This window comes from Pyrus communis, chromosome 1, assembly GCF_963583255.1.
Source record: "Pyrus communis chromosome 1, drPyrComm1.1, whole genome shotgun sequence".
NCBI lineage: Eukaryota > Viridiplantae > Streptophyta > Magnoliopsida > Rosales > Rosaceae > Pyrus > Pyrus communis.
In genome coordinates, this window is record NC_084803.1 from 8,889,537 (window position 1) to 8,911,379 (window position 21,843).

A 21,843-nucleotide genomic window follows, 5' to 3' on the forward strand; every position below is an offset into this window, starting at 1 on the left:
CTGCGTGCCGCAAAAGGACTAAAATTGGATAGGAAACCCTCCTCTTTATTAAATAAATAGTCTTTAATCACCAACGGCGTGGGGTCCACAAGATAACTCCAAAACGGTGTACTCATGTGGCTGACTTAACGAATAAACCGACTAGCGCGAGGAGAGACGCATCCACTGACACCGGTCCGGCTGCCTCCAGTCCACCGCTCTCTTTGGCTTTGGAGCTTTGGATTGGCTCCAAAACAAGCAGCACCTGGGGCAATTTGCAATTTCGCAGCAGAGAAAGGCGGCAGAGGCAGATGATGAAATTGTTTGACGCGCACTGTCACCTGCAAGACCCAAGAATCTTTGACAAGGCGCCCCAATTGATTGCAGCAACCCTCGATTCTGGCGTCGTTCGTTTTGCCGTCAATGGAGTCTCTGAGGTACCTTTTCCCTTTTCTTATTGTTAATAATTTAGTCACCAATCTAATATTATCTTTCAGAAAGATTGGCACTTGGTCAAGCAGCTTGGGGAGTCCTATCCTTGCGTAATTCCATGCTTCGGTCTCCATCCCTGGTAAATCTCTCTCTCTCTCTCTCTCTCTCTCTCTCTCTCGAGTCGAGAATCGAGATTCAAGGTATGCTGTATATGTGTAGGTTTGTTGCAGAGAGGACACCAAATTGGCTTAACACTTTAAAACAATTCTTCGAGTCTACGCCCTCTGCAGCGGTTGGAGAGGTTGGCACTTGAATCCTTAGTTTATTTTGATACCTTATGTTTAGATGTATGCAAATGTACGATTCGGGTTTTAATCAATGACTCCAAGTGAGGAGCTCCATTTTGATAATCCCTACTTTTATTCTGCAAAAGCTTGATTTCATTGGGAAACGTCAAACATTTCAATTGATCTTGATAAAAAGTTCAGGTAACCAACATGTATGTAACTTGGCTTTTGGGTTGAACTTATGGTTTTAACATTCATTAGTTCTAGCTACCCCATCTGAGGGGTTTTCCTTGCTATCTAATGACGACGTTTATGGGTTAAGCTTTTGATGTGTCATCAATTCTTTTGATCACATCAAGTTCTATTCTTTGCAATAGCGGAATTTATATATTCCAAAATCTTCGTACACAAGAATAAATGAATCTCTAAATTCTAACACAACCGTGTAAATTCAGATAGGCTTGGACAAGGGTTCGCATGGGAAGAAGGTCGATTTCGCGGATCAGGTTCTTATCATTCCAACCCAATTTTTGAAGTGCTCATATAAGTTGGTCATCTCTTCTCATCGGAACTAATTGTGGGATGACTTGCTTTCTGTTTATACGTTGTGGATATCTTGACCACTTGTGTAATCTTATTGCCATAAGCAAGAAAATTTCGTTTCTTTCTCCCAAAAAAAAAAATAATAATAATTATATGTAACACCCTAGGAAACATAGATGAAAAAAGGGTTTTCAGGGCATTTCTGAACTTCTTATAAAATGTATGTAAAGAGTAAAACTAACAATTATTTAACTTTTGCATACCTCTATACCCATCTATCAATTTCCTTAAGGGATAGATTGCCTCCATAGTCGAGCGCCTTGGCATGAACCCCAATTGATTGTCTAATACCTGTGTCTCTTGCCTCAGTCTATGCTCAATTACTCTCTCCCAAAGCTTCAAATGTACGAGTCATTAACTTAATACCCTTATAGTTCATTTTCTTTTTGATAATTTTTTTTTCCCGAAGCTTCATTGTATGAATCAATTACTCTCTCCCAAAGCTTCATTGTATGACTCATTATCTTAATGGCTGATTAAAATTATTTTTTTCCCTCCTATTTAAGGCCATTTTCTTTTTTAAAGAGTGATCAATTTAGTCCTTAAAATTGTAAATGTGTAAGGTTTCCACTGCAGGTTAATGTATTCAGGCAACAACTTGAACTTGCAAAAGAGTTAAAAAGGCCAGCATCCATCCATTGTGTCCATGCTTTTGGTGACCTTCTTCAGATAATGAAGTACATAGATGCTGCCGTTTTCTCTATTATGTTAATCGTAGCTTGTAATTTATGAGGTTTATCCAAAGCAATTCATCTATAAATGCCTCATGCATATTTCCTTGTCAGATCTTTAGGGCCTTTTCCTGCTGGCGTGATTCTTCATTCTTTCCTGGGTTCTGCTGAAATGGTTCCTGAATTTGCCAGTCTTGGTGCTTACTTTTCGTTCTCTGGATTTCTCATGTCCATGAAAGTAAACAAGGCAAAGAGGATGCTGAAGATGGTAGTTCCATATTTGGATTGGACGTGTGTGTGTGTGTCTGTATATGTTATACATTATTGGATCCGATTTTCATTATAACTTGTTCTTTTGTAGGTACCTTCTGAAAGAATATTACTGGAGACAGATGCACCTGATGCATTACCAAAGTCTGAGTTAGGTTCTCTGCATCTGGTTGAAGGAGATGCTTCCTTCCCTAAAGAGCTTCAGTCGCAAGAAATTTCCTCAGCTCCAGTGGCTAGTGCAAGCGATGCTGTAACACTTCCAAAAGAAGTACTAAATCACCCAGCAAATATTCACAATGTAAGTGTTTTACAACTCGAATCTTGCCCATTATCCCTGTTAAATATGTTCGTTTTGTTGTCATTCTAGTTTCTAGTCTACGGCCATTGTTCAAAACCCTAAACCCTTGTGATTAAATCTTTTTACATGAATCTCTTGGACCCGTAGGTGCGTGTTTTGATACTTGTTCCCTATGGTTAGTCTGTATACAAACGGGTAGTGTATTCTATTTACCTTTAAAGTTGAACATCATTTCTCAATGGCAGGTACTCATCTATGTCGCATCTTTGCTAGAGATGACCACAGAAGAACTTGCTGAAATAAGTTACCATAATGCAGTGCGCTTATTCTCTTACGATGTAGGAAGCTAAATATTACCTGCAACTCCAGTTCTTGTTTCAGATCTGAACTAAACGGTAGTTTGGATTTCTGTGGCGTGCTTTTGTAACAAATTCTCGTGCACAAAGCAGGTAAAAAGCGTGTTTGTAATATTATCGTGTACTCCAGTTACTTGTTTCAGATTTGAATGTCTAAAATTTATATCAACAAAAGTGACTGTCGAAAGTTTGACCCAATGGTCGAGATAAAATGACACACTGGTTTTCAAAGAGGCTCTCTTGTAAATCAGTGACGTGCGAGTGCCCGCTCTCAGATGAACTTAAGCAGTGCAGTGCAGTCACTTGGCTGAGAATGTCAATACTTCAAATGATCCACAGCATGTCCTGCTCCAGGATCATTCTATTTTGTTCGAGACGCTTTGCATCGTTTCATTTTCTTGCTTTCCAAGGCAGGACCACATGGCAACTGCTCTCGCTTAAATTTTTGAACCATAGTGTAAACCTGCATCAGGATGACAAACCAGAGTGCAAACGCATTTTTATAAATAAAACACAAAGGTCTGTACTCGAACAGATAATAAAAACTACGATTTCATCATATTCTTTTGGTGCCGGTGCCACTAGCTTATTCGGCATTCAAGTTCAACATAGATGATATCTAGGCTACTTAGTATGGTGTTTTAAACTTTCTGATGTGGATTTTGACAAGAATCAATCGACAACGTAAACAAAATCAAATAAGAAAAATGAACCCAGAAATGTCTGATAGAATCACTTCTTTGGTATAAACTAGATTTCGAAATAGCAAATTCAGAAGCTTCGATATGTTGAAGTATGACATCACCTTTCTTACACCAGATGTCAACCCCAGGCTTGAAAGGACCTTGGCATCTACGCATTTCCAAGGCACGGTTTCTTTGAGCTGCTTGCTAACCATCCCACCTTCGTGCCAATGAAAAGCAAACTACGATTAAGAATATCTCCAGAAACACAGTGCATGATTGTACTACCACGCCTTTGGTGCGGGTTAATAGTTTTGGTTCCAGTGACTCAAGATTAATGAATTAGTAAACATGATGTACAGCAGCTCTGACTTTCGAGCAGCTTCTCGAATCCTTCTCGGACACAGTTCACTGAATTTACCAACTGCCATGTTAGGTGTTTCTAAATTCTAATGCAGAGAAGCTGCAAATATCCCTGTAGAAAATGCAGCTATACATACAAATTGCAATTCAATAAGTTTCCAAAACGATATCTGCCTATTTTTATCTTGTTATGATATAGATAGCTAAAATTAAATTTTTTCAAATTCATTTTTTCAAAATAAGCACTTTTTGATACTTAATAGTGTGAGAAGAGAAAGAGATGGCGATCAAACCTTTTATATGTAACACCAACCATTCCACGTACATCTTGAGACGAATGTGAGAGAAAACATGGACATATTCTCCAACATATTCCCTTGAAGCTATGTCGCAGGGGTTAAGTCTAAAATGTTTATTTAAATATTTGTCGATTTCTTCTCTCCTAGTGACCAAGTCAGCTTCTCCAGCCAGCAGGACAGACGGGAACTCCCAGAGGCCAGCAAGCAACCCTTCATCAGGTCGTTTTACAAGAAGAAACCCATTGTTGATTTGGTGTCTGTCTGATGGTTCCTCATCTCCTAATATTTCGACAACACATACAGCAGAAAAATCACGTCTCTGTTTGGCCTTTACCACCTTAACTGGATAATCTGTAACCAGCACTGAACTATCATGCCCAGAGATTGACAGTGCACGACATTGGCCTGATGCAGGACATGAGCTGCAGCTTGGACTCAATGGGGTACATACAGTTGCGCCAAGCTCCATGAGGGCCTGATTGAAATCCCCAGGCTGGAAAGGATCAACTAACTGAGCTGCTAGTTTCCTGTTTCACACGCACGTTAAAATCAGATAGCGATGATAGCATTCTCATTAGATAAGTTAGCATTTGATCCATTGGCATCATTTTCTGCGTTTTATACACATCTATGTGATAGCATTTTAAAAAGTCCAAAAGTTTGTTACCCTTTAAAAAGGAATTTCAAATCCTGTAAAAGTACAAGCAGTGATTCCATAAACAAAAGAGCTCACCAAAATTTCTTGACAGTCAAAGAGTCTTTTGGATTGGCAGAAATAGCCCTTAGTCTAGCGATCACCCTTATTACATTTCCATCAACCACGGGAACCACCTGAAAGACAACTCTTAGAACATGCGCTTTCTTGATTAAAGAAAAATCAAAGAAATTTGTTTTTGGGTCCGACTCAAACCTAGCAGAGAAGTTACTCACCTCTTTAAATGCGATCGAAGCTATTGCTCCAGCTGTATAGTCTCCAATTCCCGGAACTTTTCGTAGTTGAGAAACTGTTTTAGGAAATTGAACTCCTTCTGCAACAATCATTCTAGCTCCCTAACAATTTGAAAAAAAAAGAAAAACAAAAGAGAGACTGAAACCAGGGCATGTTTTCTATAGAAATACGAAAAAATAGAACTGCCCGTCATTTTCAAATTGATTGTTACTTCTTTTTATTATTTTCAAATGAGATCATTGACAACAACAAAATTTTAGAACAAGAAAAGGTCCAAAGGCCTTCATTGTAAAACTAGAGAATACAAGATGAAGATGGAATCCTGCACAGACGGTAGTCTCAGTATCATTATAAGTTCATAACTCATAGTCAATAACAAGTGTGACGAAAGATCATCAAAGGTTTGATTGAATCCGTTTGTTTGTTTCTCATATTAATAGTCTTAAATGACAATAAGTGAATAAAAACCAATGCAAAGAGAAAACACAAGAATAAACATGTGCTACACCTCAATACAAAGGTAGCAACCATACCCTAAACCCTGGGGGCTACGCATGAGTTGACTACAGAAAGGCATAAACAACTTCCTTAAACCTAAACCCTGAGGGTAGGTACACATGAGTTGACTACATAAACGCGTAAGCAACTTGACGAAAAATTCAATTAAACGGAACAAGACTAGTAACTTGAGGGATTGACAACATACTATCATGTGGACACAAGTAATCTTAAACCCTAAGTGTTCCACCTCACAGCTTTATTGAGCGGATTATAATCTTAGGTTTTCATATCACACAAATTAACACTGATTCAAGTGGTGCCTTTAGCGGAGTTTAGAACAGCTGACTGAAACAAGAATGAAGAGAAAGCACCTCTAAAAGAAATCGGGCGCGTCGGTAGTAGCCCAAACCTGCCCACATTTCATTCACCTCCTGCAAAACAAAAGATTGGATTGCTTTTGTTTTTGTTTTTGCTTTGGCATTTCAAAAATTCAAATGTGAAGCAAAAAGATTGGAACTTTCGGGAAGTTAATGGGAAAGAAAGTGACCTCAAGAGAAGCCCGGGCGAGGTGGTGAATGGTGGGCCATTTGAGCAGCCAACGGTGGTAGTACTGAATAACAGTCTGAACCCTCGTCTGTTGCAGCATCACTTCCGAGACCCACACTCTGTAGGCTCTTATCTCAAGGTCCTCCCCAGCTTCCACTTCTCTCCACGGCAGCTCTCTTCGGTAGAGGCCGTACCATTCCAGCAGAGACTTCCTAATTCTCTGGGTCTCCTCTTCGCTGAACAAATCTTCTATGTCTTCGATGTCTTGCACTTCCTTTTCCTTGGCCGATTGCCGTCGCCTCTGCGTTTGTCTTTGGGACGCCGGTGCTGCTCTTTTAGTTGTTGTTTTTTGATCGGGAACAACAACAACTGCATTCCCCATATCCTTCTTGCTTCGGCTGCTACTCTTGCTCCTGGTCCTGTCCGAAATCATGACGTCGATTTTAACTACACCTAGTGCCTGTGGGGGGCTCGCGGCATGCAGCAAATATTGTGCCGTTGTGAAAACCTAAATACAGGGAAGGAAGGGCAACTGGGATTCAAATCAAAAGAGCCGAACGACGCCCGCACAGTGCAGAGAGAGGTCCGTGGGGAGGGAGGGAGGGACGGACTCCAATATTAAATTGAATTTGTTTTTACTTTAATTTGAAACCAAAATTTTCTTTCGCTTCTGATATAGATAACAGTTGTTATAAATAGGCGAAAGAGAGAGAACGTTTGCTGAGGGTAGAAGTGGAACGATATCAATGGATCACATTTTCTCGCTATCTTTTTTTGTTTTGGATATGGGAGATAGATGTAAAGAAAATGTAAAAGAAACTTGTATGTGTTGTAAAATTGTGAGGATGAATGAATGTCCACAGTAAAGTAAAGGAGATTTGGGAATAATAGGGAATAGTTGTTGTGTGGTGCTTTCAAAAGTGTAATCATTTTGTCTGTTTGGTTAGTTACAGGTGTTGCTCTATATAAAGAGCACGATCACAATACACACAACACTGCGAAAGAAAAGAACTGAAAGCAATAATATCAGTATCCCTCCCTTCCAATTTTTACCTGTAATTCTTTTGTGTTACGAAACTAAACAGTGTAATATTTTGTACTCGCTTCGTTTCTGTCCCTAGCAAAAGCTTTCTGTCTAACTTTTGCCTATTTATAACAGTATGAAGAAATTTCTGTTGTTGTTTGCGCTTTGTTGCTCACAAGGGAAAAGTTGAAGTTGGCTTTTTTAGGTCTCTATTCGAAGTCTCAACATGGTTCTTTTATTTCAGTTGAACAAATAAGCGAAATGTAAATCGAGCCGCTAAGGAAATGAGGGCCAGGCCCAAAGGCCCAAAAGAGAATTTGGGACTCGTTAGAGAGCTAGATGAGAGAAAATGGAAGAGCTTCAATCTCAGCCTTTCGTTGAATGATAGGCCAAGAGAAGAGAAGATGGTTTTGTTTCAGTGGCGAATTGAGCTCCAAATTGATCACCAAGCAAGCAAGCATGGCTTTGGCTATTCTTTCTCTGCCCAAACCATCTCCTCCGCAGGTTCAGCTTCATGCTCTTCAATGTCGACGACGACGACAGCCAAATGGAAAGCATTTGGCAGAATTCTCAGCTCTCCCCAAGTCATCAGCCCGCCTTCCTTTTCGAAGGAAGACCTCAAACCATGTGAGTACTGAGCACTGCTATTTCTGGTTGTCTTTTACCATTCAACAAACTTAGGCATTTTAAAAAACTTGCCAAACTTGTATGTGCGAAAAATGGTGCGTAGAAATCATTTCCCGTCGATCATAGGCTTAACTTTGAGACCAACCCTAACAAAAAGGATATGTTATGTTTCATCTGGTTTAGCAGGAAATGATGAAAAGTAAAGTGGTAGCATCTCAAAGAAAAAGAAACATTGCCTGGTCTGCTTTGCAAGAATCATCCACTTCCACCGGTGAGTTGCTCTATTTTCACAATGTATGGCAGGGATTCATTGCCTTGTGATTACATCTTTTTGCCCCGTTTACGTACTAGCTGATGCTGATGCTGATGCTGCTGCTGCTGATACAAGTACGAAGGAGGTTAGAACAGCTGATCAAAAAGCAGCAGCTCCGGCGAAGCCTAAAGTTGCAGCGAAAGCTCCAGTGAAGGCGTTGCCTCAAATGATGGAGGAGGACGTTATCCCGCCATTGAAAGCAATACTCCAAACTCAAGATGAACTCTCTGATATTGAGCTTTGTTTTCAAGACAACAGGGTCAGCTCAGCTACCTGTATATACTAATTGTCTTTCAACTTTCATTTCTTCATTCCTAGCATTTTCATTTATAATTGTTCTCGAATTGACGTGTTCTACGTGCTACAGCTGGAAGGTTCCTTTATAAAGAAGGGCAATACCTACTCGTTTTGGGTCTTCTTTCCCAGTGGAGTCCTCACAGGTACCTCTTGCCTTGCATTGTCAACAATGTCAAGTCTTCAATTTATTGATTGATGGGTTGCGCACAGTTTAACAAATGAATTTACAAAAAACTGAGATTAGCAGAATATGGTATGCATGCAGGTCCAAAGGGGTTTTCGCTGTCTTCGTATGGCTCAGGAGCGAGCACTGTTGAGCCTTTTCTCGTTGATGAGAAGAAAATCACAGCAAAACATATTGTCTTTTGGGTTGAAAAGCGTTTAGCCGCTCAAGGAATCATTCCTGTCTGGAAATTGGACTAGTTTCAAATATATTTGAAAGTCCATTGTCGAACTCAGTCGATGCTCAGAGGCTGTGATGAGTTTACCAAGGAAAAAGGAGTTTTAGAGCTCGAGACATTGTCGCTGATTACTCAGGCCAGTTGAACTTTCATACCTCTGAATTCCAATAAAATTACCATCAAAAATCCAAAATACAGTATAAACAATATCTATTAAAACAGCTACAGGGCTAGAAAACAAGCATGTAACGGTAACCATAATGTTAATCCACATTATATAGTTCGAACAGCAGCAGCTCACCTGCAGCTTCAGTTACTAACCATTCCGGGGGAAATTTATCAGCCTCCCTCTTCGCAATGACTTAGTTCTCCAGATTTGAAACAAATTAGAACATCAAATATCTTCACTGTCGGGGTAGGTTTAGCTCAGAGAGACGAGCACTTACTACTGCTGCATATACAAAAATCTCAGGTTTCATTTCCTTCTCTTCCATCTCACGAAGATAAACCAGTGCCTCATCAGGCCTGCCACACTTGCAAAGACCAGTAATGAGAGCCATATAAGCAATTCTATTTGGAGCACATCCTTTCTTTCCCATATTGTTCCAAAGCGCAAGAGCATCATCGACCCTTCCAGCATTGAACAGCCCATCTATTAATGTTGTGTAGGTAATCACATTTGGTTCTCTGTCTTCACCAAACATCCTGGAAAGGCAAAGTATTGCTTTATCAACGTGACTAGTTTTACACCATCCATCAATCAGCAGATTGTAGGTTACAACTGAGGGAACAAGACCCTTCATCACCATCTCATCCAAAAGAGATTCAGCTTCTGAAACTCTTTTGGCCTTGCAAAGCCCACTTATCAATATATTATGAGAAACTACATCAGGACAATAACCATGAGCACAGATATCCTGGAACAGCTGCACAGCTCGATCTACTTCTTGAATTTTGACCAATCCGTTTATAGCCGTAGAATAGGTAACTATATCAGGGAGAAAACCTTCGTGAACCATGTTATCAAGAAAATTACAAGCTTCAACTACCTTTTCATGTTTGCACAGCTGCTTCACAAGCAAGGTGGAATATTTTATCCATGGTTCATGTCCACAAGCACGCATCTCCTTCACTAGGTTAAGGGCTGCTACAACATCCTGTCTTCTACAGAGGCACCCAAATATAGAGTTGTGGGTAAAATGTGTTGGTTCAAGTCCTGACTGCTCCATCTCTCTCAGAAGCTTATAACTTTCGTCCAATCTATCTGAATTGCACAGTGCATCAATCAAATTGTTATAAATTGATACATTTGGTTTACAGCCGATCTGAATCATATCTTTGTAAAGGCTTAAGGCCATGTCAAACTTACCAAACCTGAGTAGACCATCAATAACAATTTCAAAATTAGTTGTGACGGGACGAACCCTTTTCATAACTACAAGGATCTTATCTACCTCACCTTCAGAATCAGATTCGTATTGCATCATTGCCTGAAGAAGTTGATAAGCTTTGTCAATGGAGCCATTATTAGTAAGACCATTCAACACGGAAGTGCAAAGCAAAAGCATATCCTCTTCATTTAAATCTCCTTGGACTTCCTCAAGTACCCGGATCATTTCCACTTCATCAGAAAAGGATGGGATGAGCCTTGCTAGTATCCCAGCATCAGCATGGATTCCCAATGCCTTCATCTCCGAATACATAGACAAGGCTTTTTCGAGCTCTTTATTCTTACAGAGTCCTCCGATCAGTACATCGAAAAGAGAAATGTCGAGTGCAAAACCTGACTTGCGCATTTTATCAAACAATTGGAGGGCCTTGTCCACTCTGGACTGCCTCACAAACCCATGAATCAGAACATGAAATGTCTTCTCATTCAATCCAAGCTTGTGATCTTCCATTCTTTCAATCAAATCGAAAGCCTTATCCACCTCGCCCCACTTGCTAAAAGACACCACCAAGATGGACATGACATGGGCATCAACCCACCCCCTCTCATACATTTCGTTGAAAACATTTAAAGCCTTTTCGAACTTGCCTGCATTGCAATAGACCTGCAACGCCGGGGTCAGCGTGTGCTTACCGAATTCCCACCCAGAATCTCGCATTTCTTGCAATCTCATTTCAAGCAATTCAATTGAGTTGGACTTAGATTTAGATATAGCCTCCAACAAACAATTATAGCTATAACTATTCGGAACACAAAGACCCTTGGCCGTGACTTGATCAAAGAAAAAGTTAGCTTCTTGAACCAAGTCTACGCTGGCTAAACATCTTAGAAAGAATCCCAGAGCCCCAGGAGTGAGAGAACAGTTGGAACTCACAACTTCCATAGCCATAGCTCTGAGTGGGGCATTCTGTCGAGCACGTGATAGGTGAGACGCCATGGCATTGTAAGTATAGCAGTTGTGCCTGTAGCCGCATTGGTTGGGTGCCCAGGTGAAGAAGACGTGAGCGGTTTTCCAACTCCGGAGGCCATTAAGCACACTTTCGACAGCTTTGGTGGTGAGTCGTGGAGCGAGGGTCTTCAACTCCGGGTCGTCCGGGGAAAAGGGTCGCTTGGTGAAGATGGAAATGAGAGCGCTGACGAGAGAAGGGTCGGTGTCAGTATCACTAGCATCACTAGCATAGTGATTTGAGTAGGCTGTGCCTGTGAGCTGCTTGGAGAAGATGATAGGCGGCGGCGTTGATTTCCACAGATTTCGATGGGTATTTGAGATTCTTGGCAATAATAATGCCATTTATTTTGCTCAAACAGCGAAACCAAACGGCTATGATGATGATGCCACTTGACTTGTCATGTCCAAAATATGAGTCTGCTGATGCGAAGGAAAGAAAATTCTGCTGCAACAACAAAGGATGTGTTTTGCTTCCACCGCAATGGGAGGGAAAATGCTGCTACCGTAGTCCACACCATCCCAGTTATTACTATTGGTACATGACATTGACGTGGCACGTCTCATCTTTCTTAAGTTTTAAAACGAGAAAAAACGTTATTGATGAAGTTATTTTTAAATTAATTCTTAATAAAAATTGAAGTGAATTCTAAATAATAATAAATAAATAAACACTTTTAAGTGCTTTTTGTAAATGATTTTGAAATAAAAAAAAATTTCAACAAAAATGTTTTTAGTTACTTTAAAAAAACTTTCAAACAAGCTTTTAAACTGTAGAATAAACCTCACATACTTAGTACACCCCACATTTACTTTTTCAATTAAAAATTATCTTAATACACCTCACTTCCTTCCCCATAATACCCTCACACCCCATATTTTCAATATACACCTTACATTTTTTACATACACCCCACATTTCTCAATTCTTATAACACTCATTTTTTATTTTGCCGAATGATTTCAAACCATATGAACGTTAGTTTGCCGAATGATTTAAAATTGAATGATTTGAAAATAATCACTAAAACAATGAAAAATAACTATCTTTGTCGTCAAAATCACTAAAACAATGAAAAATATAAAGTCTTACCTCATGTGAAGCTTTCGAAACACCAATTTCGTATTTCATTGGTCAAGAATAATTTTCTCAATCAACATGTTTATAGCTTCATTGGTTAGGGTTTTATTCAACAATGGAGGATGGGATGGATTTTGATAGATAAAGAAGATAAGTAATACGTTAAAAGTGATTTGAGATGTATTTAGAAATTTTTTTAACCTAATAAGGTCAAAATTATCATTGCATAGTAGGATAAATAAGTCATTAACATTAAATCTTAACGTGAGATGCATTCAATATTTTGTAGTGTAGGATACTGCGTGTTCAACAAAATCAGCAAAATAATGAAAACACGAGATGAGTTTGATAAAAGAAAAAGTACGAAATCGAGGAGTGTGTGAAAATATGTAGGACATCCTACTACATGACATGAACTCAACTCGCAACTACTATCGACATTGCCCGCCTTTAACACATTCATGCATACATACAAACAAATCGACAAGCATGCCCGTAAAGAGAAGTATCAGAGTTTATCATGAGGGTAAATCCAGAAAACTTGCGAGTTTACAAATTTCAACAACAAATTGAAAAGTACTGGGGAAATTAATTCACCGTCATCTTGTATCATAAGGGTAAACCAGAAAACTTACACCAGAGTGTCTCTCATATTATACAAGCATTGTAATCTAATCTTAACGGTTGGATAGAACATTTTCGCCCGTGAAGGAGACCGGGCTCTACTGTAACCCTTGTGCACCGACTTGTGCAAATGGTCGTTCAGATTTGCAAGCAAAAGATGGTCCGTAAATTCTGCTACTTGTTTGCAGATGTGGAAACTTCGGCACTGCAAAAAGGGCAGACCTGCAGTAACAGACCAAGTGAATGTCATTTTTGTTTTTGTTTCTCTATCCACAAGCATACATGCAAACACAATTTCAACGTGACAACTCTAATAAGAGTTCACAATGCCTCAACTAAAAGCAAACAAATTACTGAAATTTTCAAAGTACACCCAAAAAACGTGAGTACAACATGATACAAACTTAAACCATAGCCACACGTATTTTGGAAAGAATGAAGATATTATGAACCACATGCACATATTATAGTACAGAGTAAGCACCATTGAATTGGAAGTGAAAAGAAAGCATGAAATTTCAAAATCATACCTTGTTAATTTTCAACCAATTGTTTATGCACTCAGAATGATAGGAATGTTTGCAAGAGAGTAATGTCAAGTTTTCACCATCCTCGTAGTCCAACCGACAAATAACACACCTTAAACAGAAGTAAGAAAAACTTTAAAAGAAAGAGCACACACAACACTCTATAAAGTACATAAAACTAAGGAATTTGCTAGTGCTTACGACTCATTGCTCCCATTCTGACTATTTCCTGTCTTGTAGCTTACTGAAGGCAATGAGGCGATATTATCAGCTGAAAGCCCTCTGCTCTCAGTTCCAACAACTTCACTCAATGCAAGTAACTCCTGATATAGTTATATAAAAGTCACGGAAACAAGCCATAAAGTAAATGCACCACTGGAAGCATTAGAATTTAGAACCACCTTACCTCATATGAAAGTTCATCAGGGTCAACCTCATCCCATGTATCCTACAAACCAAAAGCAGATGAGAAACATGACGCAGAGAGAACAGCAAACTGCTACTGCCTTCTAGAAGAGTCTCAGTCATACTAATCTCATTCTCAGCTTACAAGCAACAATTTATTACCTGAGAGTTACCACCATGTTCCTCTGTATCCTCAACTTCGCCTGAAAACAAAATAAGATAGCAGAAACATCAACTATTGCATAATTTCAAGGACTTAGAAAAAGTGATATTATAAAAAGAGCACTACAACTCTAAACAGTCACAAGCACTCACGATCATTAATCCCAGCAAGTGCCATCAGTCTAGCCATCTCTCTATCTTCAGCATCCTGCAGGGCTCTTGCATAGGCCTCGTCGCTTGAAAAAACAGCCGGATCATATTCGACACTGGGGTTATCATTCTCTCCAGCATCATCATGAGCATGCACATCAAATGCATCTTCATCATTGTCAACCTCAGTTCCATCATCTTGTTCCTCACCATCATTATCATCAGTATCGTCGTCAAATTCATTGAAATCATCCTCATGCACATAACTTCCAGCTTCCCAACTTCCATAATCACTGCCTTCATTGTTCATCCGTAGCATCATGTATGCCCTTTCCTACTCAATAGCCAAACAACGGCAATCAGATTGCATGCACAACAAGATCAAACAAAATCTCTCCACAAAACAACCAAGATCACATACAGATAAGATTGACAGTGAACAGCATTCACATAAAGATTGAATGATGCAATAGCTATAGCTTGATAGAAAAATATCCTTCCTTCGACAAAATCTAACAATAAGTCCTTTTTGGTGTAAAATGAAATGTCAACAATTGTCTACGAGTAATACGAAACTGAAAAATAAGCAAATAAGTCAAGCACCCAATCTAAGAGTTGATATCCATTGCCACACCCAAGAAAAAAAAAAAAATCAAACAGTAGATAATAAGCTGCTTCTCCTTTTGAGCATATACGAAGCTTTATTGCGAGCATTTATTTGGCTCCTAGCAAAATTACAATATTTTACTATCTAATGTATTTTGTATTTGATGAGTCTTTTTATATTTGTATAATATCTAATTAAGTATTTTGCGGTTTTAATGAACTTTTTGCTATGTTTAGAAGTCATTGAAAGGTCTATTTGAAGCCAATAAATACGGCTTTGTAAGCCAAAAGGAGATTGAATAAATCACAGTTAAGTATTTGTTGGGGCAACTTTTTTTCCTCTCTCTCTTTCTCTCTCTACGTTCTTCTCCATCTATCTACTTGCTCTAACTTACAGCAACCCTAGATTGTTTCCTTCTTTAAACCTCTCTTGATTAACAAAATTTCTGCCATATAAAGCCCACCACGTCTCAAAGCAACACTCACCTTGTATGTCCTACATCAATTTGGTACCTGAACAACATATCCTCCTTTTCCTTCGAAATTCTTTTTGTTTAATCAATTATAATGGTTATAAATCAGAACTTTCACTGAGAGTTGAAGCTTTGAGTCAATTACAAAAGCAATAAGGAAGGCAATTGATGAGTAATTAGCAAAGGTCAAATCCTCGGAAAACAACATTCAAATATTTGTTTGTGAATAGGAAAAACATAAGAGAAGGGAAATTGTAAACATGGATTTTTCATCCCCAACCCCTAGGCAAGAACCTAAAAGGAATACAAAGAGGAAGATTGACAGAGGACCATCATTTTCAAAGATGTGGTTCGATTTAATGTTCAAGGGGACGATTTTAATACTACCTTTTTGTTATTCTGCAATCCCTAAGTTCAGGCTAGCTTGTTCAATTGGTTCTGCCACCACATCACCATGCCCACCCACCACCATAACTCACCACCTTACCTATCCACAGACACAAACTCCTAAACCCAACGACAGGCCTGTTTGACATTGCTTGTGGAATGTGATAAGGAGTCCCAAAGGAACCCTACTATTAAACCCCAACAAAGCAGGGTCTCCAAAACACAGTGTCATGCACAAAAGAATTTGGGCACTATTCTGCAAGAAAGTTTAAAGCTAATGATAGAACCACTCAGCAATCAAATTTTGCTAAATGTTGGACTCTTTGATTCCACTCAAAAGGAAGTGAGTGTGTCCTTTGATGAGATCGAATAGAGAGGAAAGGGCATATATAATCATCGAGAGATAATGAATGCTAAATAATTGAACTATATATATAGAGTGGTGCTAACCACACACCTATTTTTACCTCTCACACGCCCCTCTCAATTTCTGTCCGTTAGATCGAATGAATTGAAGAAGATCAATGGACAAAGTTAACAAGGGTGTGTGGAAGGTAAAATGGGGTGTGTGAATAGCACTACCCTCTATATCTATTAAAAAGTGGAAAGAAGCAGAAACCACTCCAGAGAGCTGAAGAACACCCTAACACAAACTAAAAGGAAGCCGCCTTGCAATATGATTTGGGTAGATCTAAACAATTGAACTCAGAGAAAAAATAGGAAAAAACTTTTCAATGAAAAGATAAGGAAACCAACAAAAGGGTTTCACTAAGAACCAATTGATTCCCTGCAAACCAAATTCAATCCCAATTTCCATGACCAATCGTCTCCTCTAATCCCACCTAATTCTTCATCAAAATACGTTTTTATCCTCTCTCACTACCTGATCAACCCCCTCACTCTCTCACTACCCCACATGATGCTATCAACATCAAAGCCTCTACGCCGCCAATTGCAAGGCGCATTAAGACGATTTAGGATGATGTGGGTGGAGGTGCTAGTGGAGATTTAGGATGAGCGGACCCGAAGTTCATAGGATGAAACCTTGCCCCCTCCAATAGTAGGAGCAAAAATTGAGCCGACAAGAATATCACATAACAAGCTCAAAATTTATAACGGAAACCGAAACAAAAGTTGTTCTCCGGATGGAGATTGATGATCGGAATCAATCCGCACTGAAACTGCCATTGATCACTGAGGGAACGAAAGAGGAAACAAAATTGTGGTGGGTATCAAACAAGTACCGAGATAACATTCTAAGGCCAACTTCTATTTGCTAACGAAGCAAAAACGAGTGGAACATGAATCCTTTGTTTGCAAGCAAATCAATATGCAAAGAGAATTGAATACCTGTTCTTGGAGGGTTCGAGCAAGGGCTAGGTCAGCATCGACCTGACTGAGATTACTGAAGGGAGTTCTTGAAGGTTGAGGAACAGGAGGTGAGGAGGGAGGATCCACCTCCTCTTCCTGCGAAGGCCCACTGCTTACTTCTTCTTCTCCTTCTCCTTCTTCGAATTCTCTCAAGGGGTTTTGTTCTTGTTCGCTGACGCTGTTGTTGTTGTCGGATTTGAGTCCGCCGGCAGACCCCAATTTGGCGTTATCATTCTCCATGGATTATTATGGATTCAGAGAGAGAAGTCGAATAATTTGGAATTAACCGTACAGAGATCGAAATTGATAGAGTGGGAGAAGAGTGGAGGCGGCGATGAATCGCAGAATATTTCAAGAATCTCAAATAGCCGGATCCGGATACTGTTCCAAGCCAATGGGTCCTGGGTGTTGAAGCCATTTTTTTTTTTTTTTTTTGTTTTAAGGGGGACAATTAGTGGCAATCCATAATTATCCATTTTTTTCTAGGACCAGAAAGATTGACATATGCATTTCAGCCTTTCTAACCCCAAGTCTGACTTCCACATCAACTACGGATTTTGAACCCAAATCTTCAGTTTTTAGTTTTTAAAAGGTCTCGTAATTCGTCATTTCTTACTAAGTCACCAGCTCATGCTTGGGTGTTAAGCCATTGAGTCGGGTGTAAAAAGTCCCAACAAAAGTTTAAATAAAAAACTAATCAAAATCTTCACAAGAAAAAAAAAATAATAATAATGAAATCTGATGTGACATTTATTATAGAATTTCAGTTTTTTTTACCAACATTCTTCGAATCACTAGCATCAGTGTAAATGTGTATTTAATTAAAAACTAATTTTAAAGGATTCTAAAAAGTTAGGAAATTTGAGAGAATGAAGAAATTTCACAATGTATTTTAATATCTTCAAATCTCACATCATCCTCCAAGAATTTGAAAGAATTCACTTAAATTTTATATAAATTAGAAATCAATAAACTCTATCAAAATTCAAGAATTTTTAAAACCACTAAAAAATCTCTCAAAATCCCAACTAAATACACCCTTGATATTCCGGGTCATTACAAAATTTCTTTATTTAATTTTTTTCATTCATTTAAATTATACAAATTATAATTCAAAATTTTGAAATAAAATAAATCTTAAAAGAACCAATTACATTACACCACTTGGCAGGAAGCTAGTGTAATTGAAATGGTGGTCTGCAATTCGAAACAGAAGTTGTGGTGCTTGGGCGCTTGTTTGCCTGCGCATGCATCAACTCTCCGACTCCGACTCTTCAGTCTCCACTGCCGCCGCCGGCGAGGCTAGAGAGGGTAGAGCATAGAGCATAGAGCAGTCTCTCTGAGTCGTTGAGGATTGGCCGCTGCGGACTACGACGGCCGAATCTGACGACGACGACTGTATACGCAGCAGCAGCACTCAAAGATGAACGTTTATTCAGCTCCCTCCCTCGGTCTATTTGATTTGATTTGATTTAATTTGATTTGTTCCCCAATCCCCATTAATATTTATTATTGTAAATTTGTAAGAGGGTATTTAGTACCAGAAAGTGAAAGAAGCAGAAGAAGATGAAGGCGGCATTGGAATTTGTAACGTCCATGGAATTCTGGAGAATGGCGGTGCTGTGGACATTCTGTCTCCTCATCTCCTACTGGAAGCTCTTTCTTCAACCCAATTCCAATTCTCGTCCTTCCAATTCATCGCCTTCGACTTCCCCCTCGGGATTTAGGCCTGTCTGCGTTATCACTGGTGTAAGTCTACTGCCCTGTTCATTTTCTTCTTCAATTGTATTGTCTAAGTGTTTCAGTCTCATTGATAATAACGCAGGCTACGTCTGGATTGGGTGCGGCTGCTGCCCATGCTCTCTCCGCCCGCGGTTTCTTCGTGGTTCTCGGTATTCATATTCATCTTGTTTGTTTGAATCACTCAATCATGTTGCTAGATTAGAGCCTAGACTAGTAACTGGTCATTTGTTTTGCAATAGAGAATGTATCATCCAATAGGTGCACAGTCTGTTCATAACTTTATAAGAATGTAAGGATGCATGTTTAGCTCATTCTCCATTCCTCTCTGCGTGCAGTTGGACGTTCATCCCACTTGTTAGCAAAGGTAGGTTGTTCTAAGCTTTTGCTGCCTCCCTCTGCTTTATATAACCTTCTGCTTTCTTGGGTAGTTGTAAATTTCTTAAATCCATTTCCTGATATTGATTTGTTTGTGTTAAGACGATAACGGACATCAAAACTCAGAATGAGAATGCACATCTCAAAGCTTTTGAGGTTGACGTCGCATCCTTCCACTCACTTCTCCAGTTTAAAGCCTCCCTACAGCAGTGGCTTTCTAACTCAGAGATGCACCCTTCCATCCAACTCCTCATCAACAACGCTGGGATACTCGCAACTTCATCTAGACTCACCTCTCAAGGCTATGATCAGTAATAACTTCGTTTTTCTTTCGTTTATCTTCTTCTTTAAGAATTTGTTTCCTTACAATAATTGACATTTCGATATGGCACTTGGAACTTGGAAGTGGCCCTGCATCCACTTTCCCTTCAATCGTGCATTGCTGGCTGATAATTTCGCCTTTTCTTTTTGTCATTCCAGGATGATGGCTACAAATTACTTAAGTGCATTTTCTCTGAGCAAACTATTATTACCACTTCTCAGAAACAGCCCAGTTCCATCTCGTATAGTGAATGTCACGTCCTTCACACACCGAAGTGGTAAGAATCTTCCCAATATGTGCACTTCAACCTTTTCCATTCATATTTATTGAGTCAGGCTTATGCATCCACAAAACCTTCGCTATAGCAAGATTTGTATGCCTTTGGAAAATGCAGTTTGCCCAATTCTGGAAATACAAAAAGAAATTGGAAGGAAATGAATAAGTTGCAATTTGCAAGGCAGGATATGCTGTAATAAGAGTGCTTATCCTGTTGTTTCTGAATTTTGCTAGAATTTGGATGAAAATATTTTGATAGGGAAATTTGGATGAAAAATCTTGTTGATTTGCGCTGTGTGTGTGTGTTTGATAAAAAACTTATTGGTTCTTCCCTTCCCCTTGCCCCCTCTCTTCAGTTTTGAATATACAGATTAACAAGGACACTGTATCTGGGAAGTGCTTCAGCAGACCAAAGCAATACCCATTTGCTCATGTCTACGAGTGTTCCAAATGTAAGCTATGATTTCCATATAAGATACCCTAGACAATCTTCTCTCTCTATTCTAATTTGAACAAGCCCCTTTTGTTGATAGTATTCCTCCTGCTCTTCTCCTATGAGCTTCACCGGCAACGTGGCTTGACGGATATATCACGTCAGGTCTCCGTCATGTATGTGCTCACACTTTCTCCCATGTCCTTTCCTGAAAGGTGTAAGCAGAATTCTTAATAGAAAAGATACCAATGGAGTCAATTACTGTCTCTGATTATTATCAGACGTTGAATCGGACTTTTTGGGATTCATGCATTTGATACTTGGTTTTAAAACTTGATTTTAGTTATGGTTTTGTATGATTTTGAAGTGCTGTAGATCCTGGAGTTGTGGAAACTAACATCATGCGAGAGGTACCCTCATGCCTATCCAGTCTGGCTTTCATAGTTTTGAAACTTCTGGGCCTTTTGCAGTCACCTGAGATTGGAGTTAGTTCCATTCTTGACGCAGCACTCTCCCCACCAGTAAGTTTCTCCTCATTCTAAGTCCTTGCAGCTTGCTCATGTGAATATGAATGCCACCGATTGTTTGTCCTAAGGTGTCGCAAACTTTCAGTGTTTTGTGCCAAACCATCTCAAGATCTAGCCCAAAACAAATACATTTCATTTCCAATGCTCTAATACTGCTGCGATTTGTTTTTCATCTTATGCAATGAATACTAAAGTATGCGGCATATTATTTTTGGGCACTTCAAAGGATTTAGTCAATGCGCATAACTAGAAATCTGGTGGTTTGAGTGGTGACGTCCTTGATTTGAGCATTAGTTCTTCTAGCGTTTGATAGGAGCGTAATATTTCATTTTCTGTCTTATATTGATAATTTGATATACATCCTTACTCCTGAAATGGAGTTGTTCAGTGAGAAGTAACAATTCAGAACATCAAATGGATTCTTATCTTAGCAATTTTCTGTCAATTTCAGGAAACGTCTGGAGTATATTATTTTGGGGGAAGGGGTAGGACCGTCGATTCCTCTGTGCTCTCATACAATGCCAAACTTGGGGAGGAACTTTGGGATGCATCAACTCATCTATTCTTAGAGTCACAGCTTGCTTCCAAGGAAACCATCACTTCTGAGTAGAATTGTACATCATAATTCATAGGTAACAAGCAGTAGTACACATAAATGAATGCATCAACTACGAAGGTGTCTTGTAACCTGTTTACTTTGATGCTTATCTCACTACTTCTGGGCGAGTCACACGTTGGGCAGCCGTCTAAATTAGTGAGATCGAGGGCATAGATTTTTTTTCCCACAAATCTATAACATTTTGTCATTCCATGTGTATTTCATCAAATTTGGATCCTCTCCGGTCCTCATTGTTCAAAGCCTATGGACTAGAAAATCCGGACTGTTTAAGAGAGAGAGAGATCTGAACTCCTAGTTTGTGTGAGATAAGTTAGCGGAACAAGTTAAGGAGGACAGCTGAATTCAATTTAAATGGTTTGCATTTACTCATCTTTGAGCTCCAGACAGTGCGATCCAGAGAGGATCTTGTCCCATTTTTTCCTCATGCCACACTGTTCATAACAATTTTTCTTTTTTAATAATGAAGA

At 39.3% G+C, this 21,843-nt stretch overlaps 6 protein-coding genes across 8 annotated transcripts; 3 read left to right on the forward strand and 3 right to left on the reverse strand.

The window, feature by feature from the left end:
- The first annotated feature begins 28 nt into the window (after positions 1–28).
- Positions 29–3,127, forward strand: LOC137743483 (uncharacterized). Its single transcript, XM_068483387.1, has 8 exons — positions 29–416; positions 477–550; positions 631–712; positions 1,154–1,204; positions 1,878–1,978; positions 2,087–2,240; positions 2,334–2,540; positions 2,786–3,127. Exons 1-8 carry the CDS (start codon positions 291–293, stop codon positions 2,888–2,890), a joined length of 900 nt encoding a protein of 299 aa, XP_068339488.1. The 5' UTR covers positions 29–290; the 3' UTR covers positions 2,891–3,127.
- A 4-nt stretch (positions 3,128–3,131) lies between these two features.
- LOC137743472 (adenine DNA glycosylase) lies at positions 3,132–7,003 on the reverse strand. The gene is made up of 7 exons (XM_068483375.1): positions 6,239–7,003; positions 6,063–6,122; positions 5,172–5,291; positions 4,975–5,072; positions 4,236–4,768; positions 3,702–3,799; positions 3,132–3,359 (listed from the first exon to the last, which is right to left on the reverse strand). Exons 1-7 carry the CDS (start codon positions 6,668–6,670, stop codon positions 3,258–3,260), a joined length of 1,443 nt encoding a protein of 480 aa, XP_068339476.1. The 5' UTR covers positions 6,671–7,003; the 3' UTR covers positions 3,132–3,257.
- A 555-nt stretch (positions 7,004–7,558) lies between these two features.
- Positions 7,559–9,179, forward strand: LOC137740172 (uncharacterized). Of its 2 annotated transcripts, none has more exons than XM_068479995.1 (5): positions 7,559–7,888; positions 8,072–8,159; positions 8,240–8,460; positions 8,569–8,641; positions 8,764–9,179. In XM_068479995.1, exons 1-5 carry the CDS (start codon positions 7,643–7,645, stop codon positions 8,919–8,921), a joined length of 786 nt encoding a protein of 261 aa, XP_068336096.1. In that variant the 5' UTR covers positions 7,559–7,642; the 3' UTR covers positions 8,922–9,179. The 2 variants fall into 2 exon arrangements, with proteins under 2 accessions (XP_068336096.1, XP_068336104.1); XM_068480003.1 differs by having other exon boundaries at positions 7,560–7,888; positions 8,075–8,159.
- LOC137740163 (putative pentatricopeptide repeat-containing protein At5g08310, mitochondrial) lies at positions 9,041–11,773 on the reverse strand. The gene has a single exon (XM_068479984.1). It carries the CDS (start codon positions 11,638–11,640, stop codon positions 9,304–9,306), a length of 2,337 nt encoding a protein of 778 aa, XP_068336085.1. The 5' UTR covers positions 11,641–11,773; the 3' UTR covers positions 9,041–9,303.
- Positions 11,774–12,872: 1,099 nt separating this feature from the next.
- LOC137735630 (E3 ubiquitin ligase BIG BROTHER-related-like) lies at positions 12,873–17,471 on the reverse strand. Its single transcript, XM_068475079.1, has 7 exons — positions 17,061–17,471; positions 14,248–14,578; positions 14,095–14,135; positions 13,934–13,975; positions 13,729–13,850; positions 13,531–13,639; positions 12,873–13,222 (listed from the first exon to the last, which is right to left on the reverse strand). The coding sequence occupies exons 1-7, from the start codon at positions 17,319–17,321 to the stop codon at positions 13,175–13,177; spliced, it is 954 nt and encodes a 317-aa protein (XP_068331180.1). The 5' UTR covers positions 17,322–17,471; the 3' UTR covers positions 12,873–13,174.
- Positions 17,472–18,275: 804 nt separating this feature from the next.
- LOC137717525 (uncharacterized) lies at positions 18,276–21,753 on the forward strand. Of its 2 annotated transcripts, none has more exons than XM_068456914.1 (9): positions 18,276–18,830; positions 18,907–18,973; positions 19,160–19,188; positions 19,302–19,510; positions 19,680–19,798; positions 20,154–20,249; positions 20,331–20,445; positions 20,598–20,751; positions 21,209–21,753. In XM_068456914.1, the coding sequence occupies exons 1-9, from the start codon at positions 18,648–18,650 to the stop codon at positions 21,365–21,367; spliced, it is 1,131 nt and encodes a 376-aa protein (XP_068313015.1). In that variant the 5' UTR covers positions 18,276–18,647; the 3' UTR covers positions 21,368–21,753. The 2 variants fall into 2 exon arrangements, with proteins under 2 accessions (XP_068313015.1, XP_068313020.1); XM_068456919.1 differs by having other exon boundaries at positions 20,331–20,406.
- Positions 21,754–21,843: the final 90 nt, after the last annotated feature.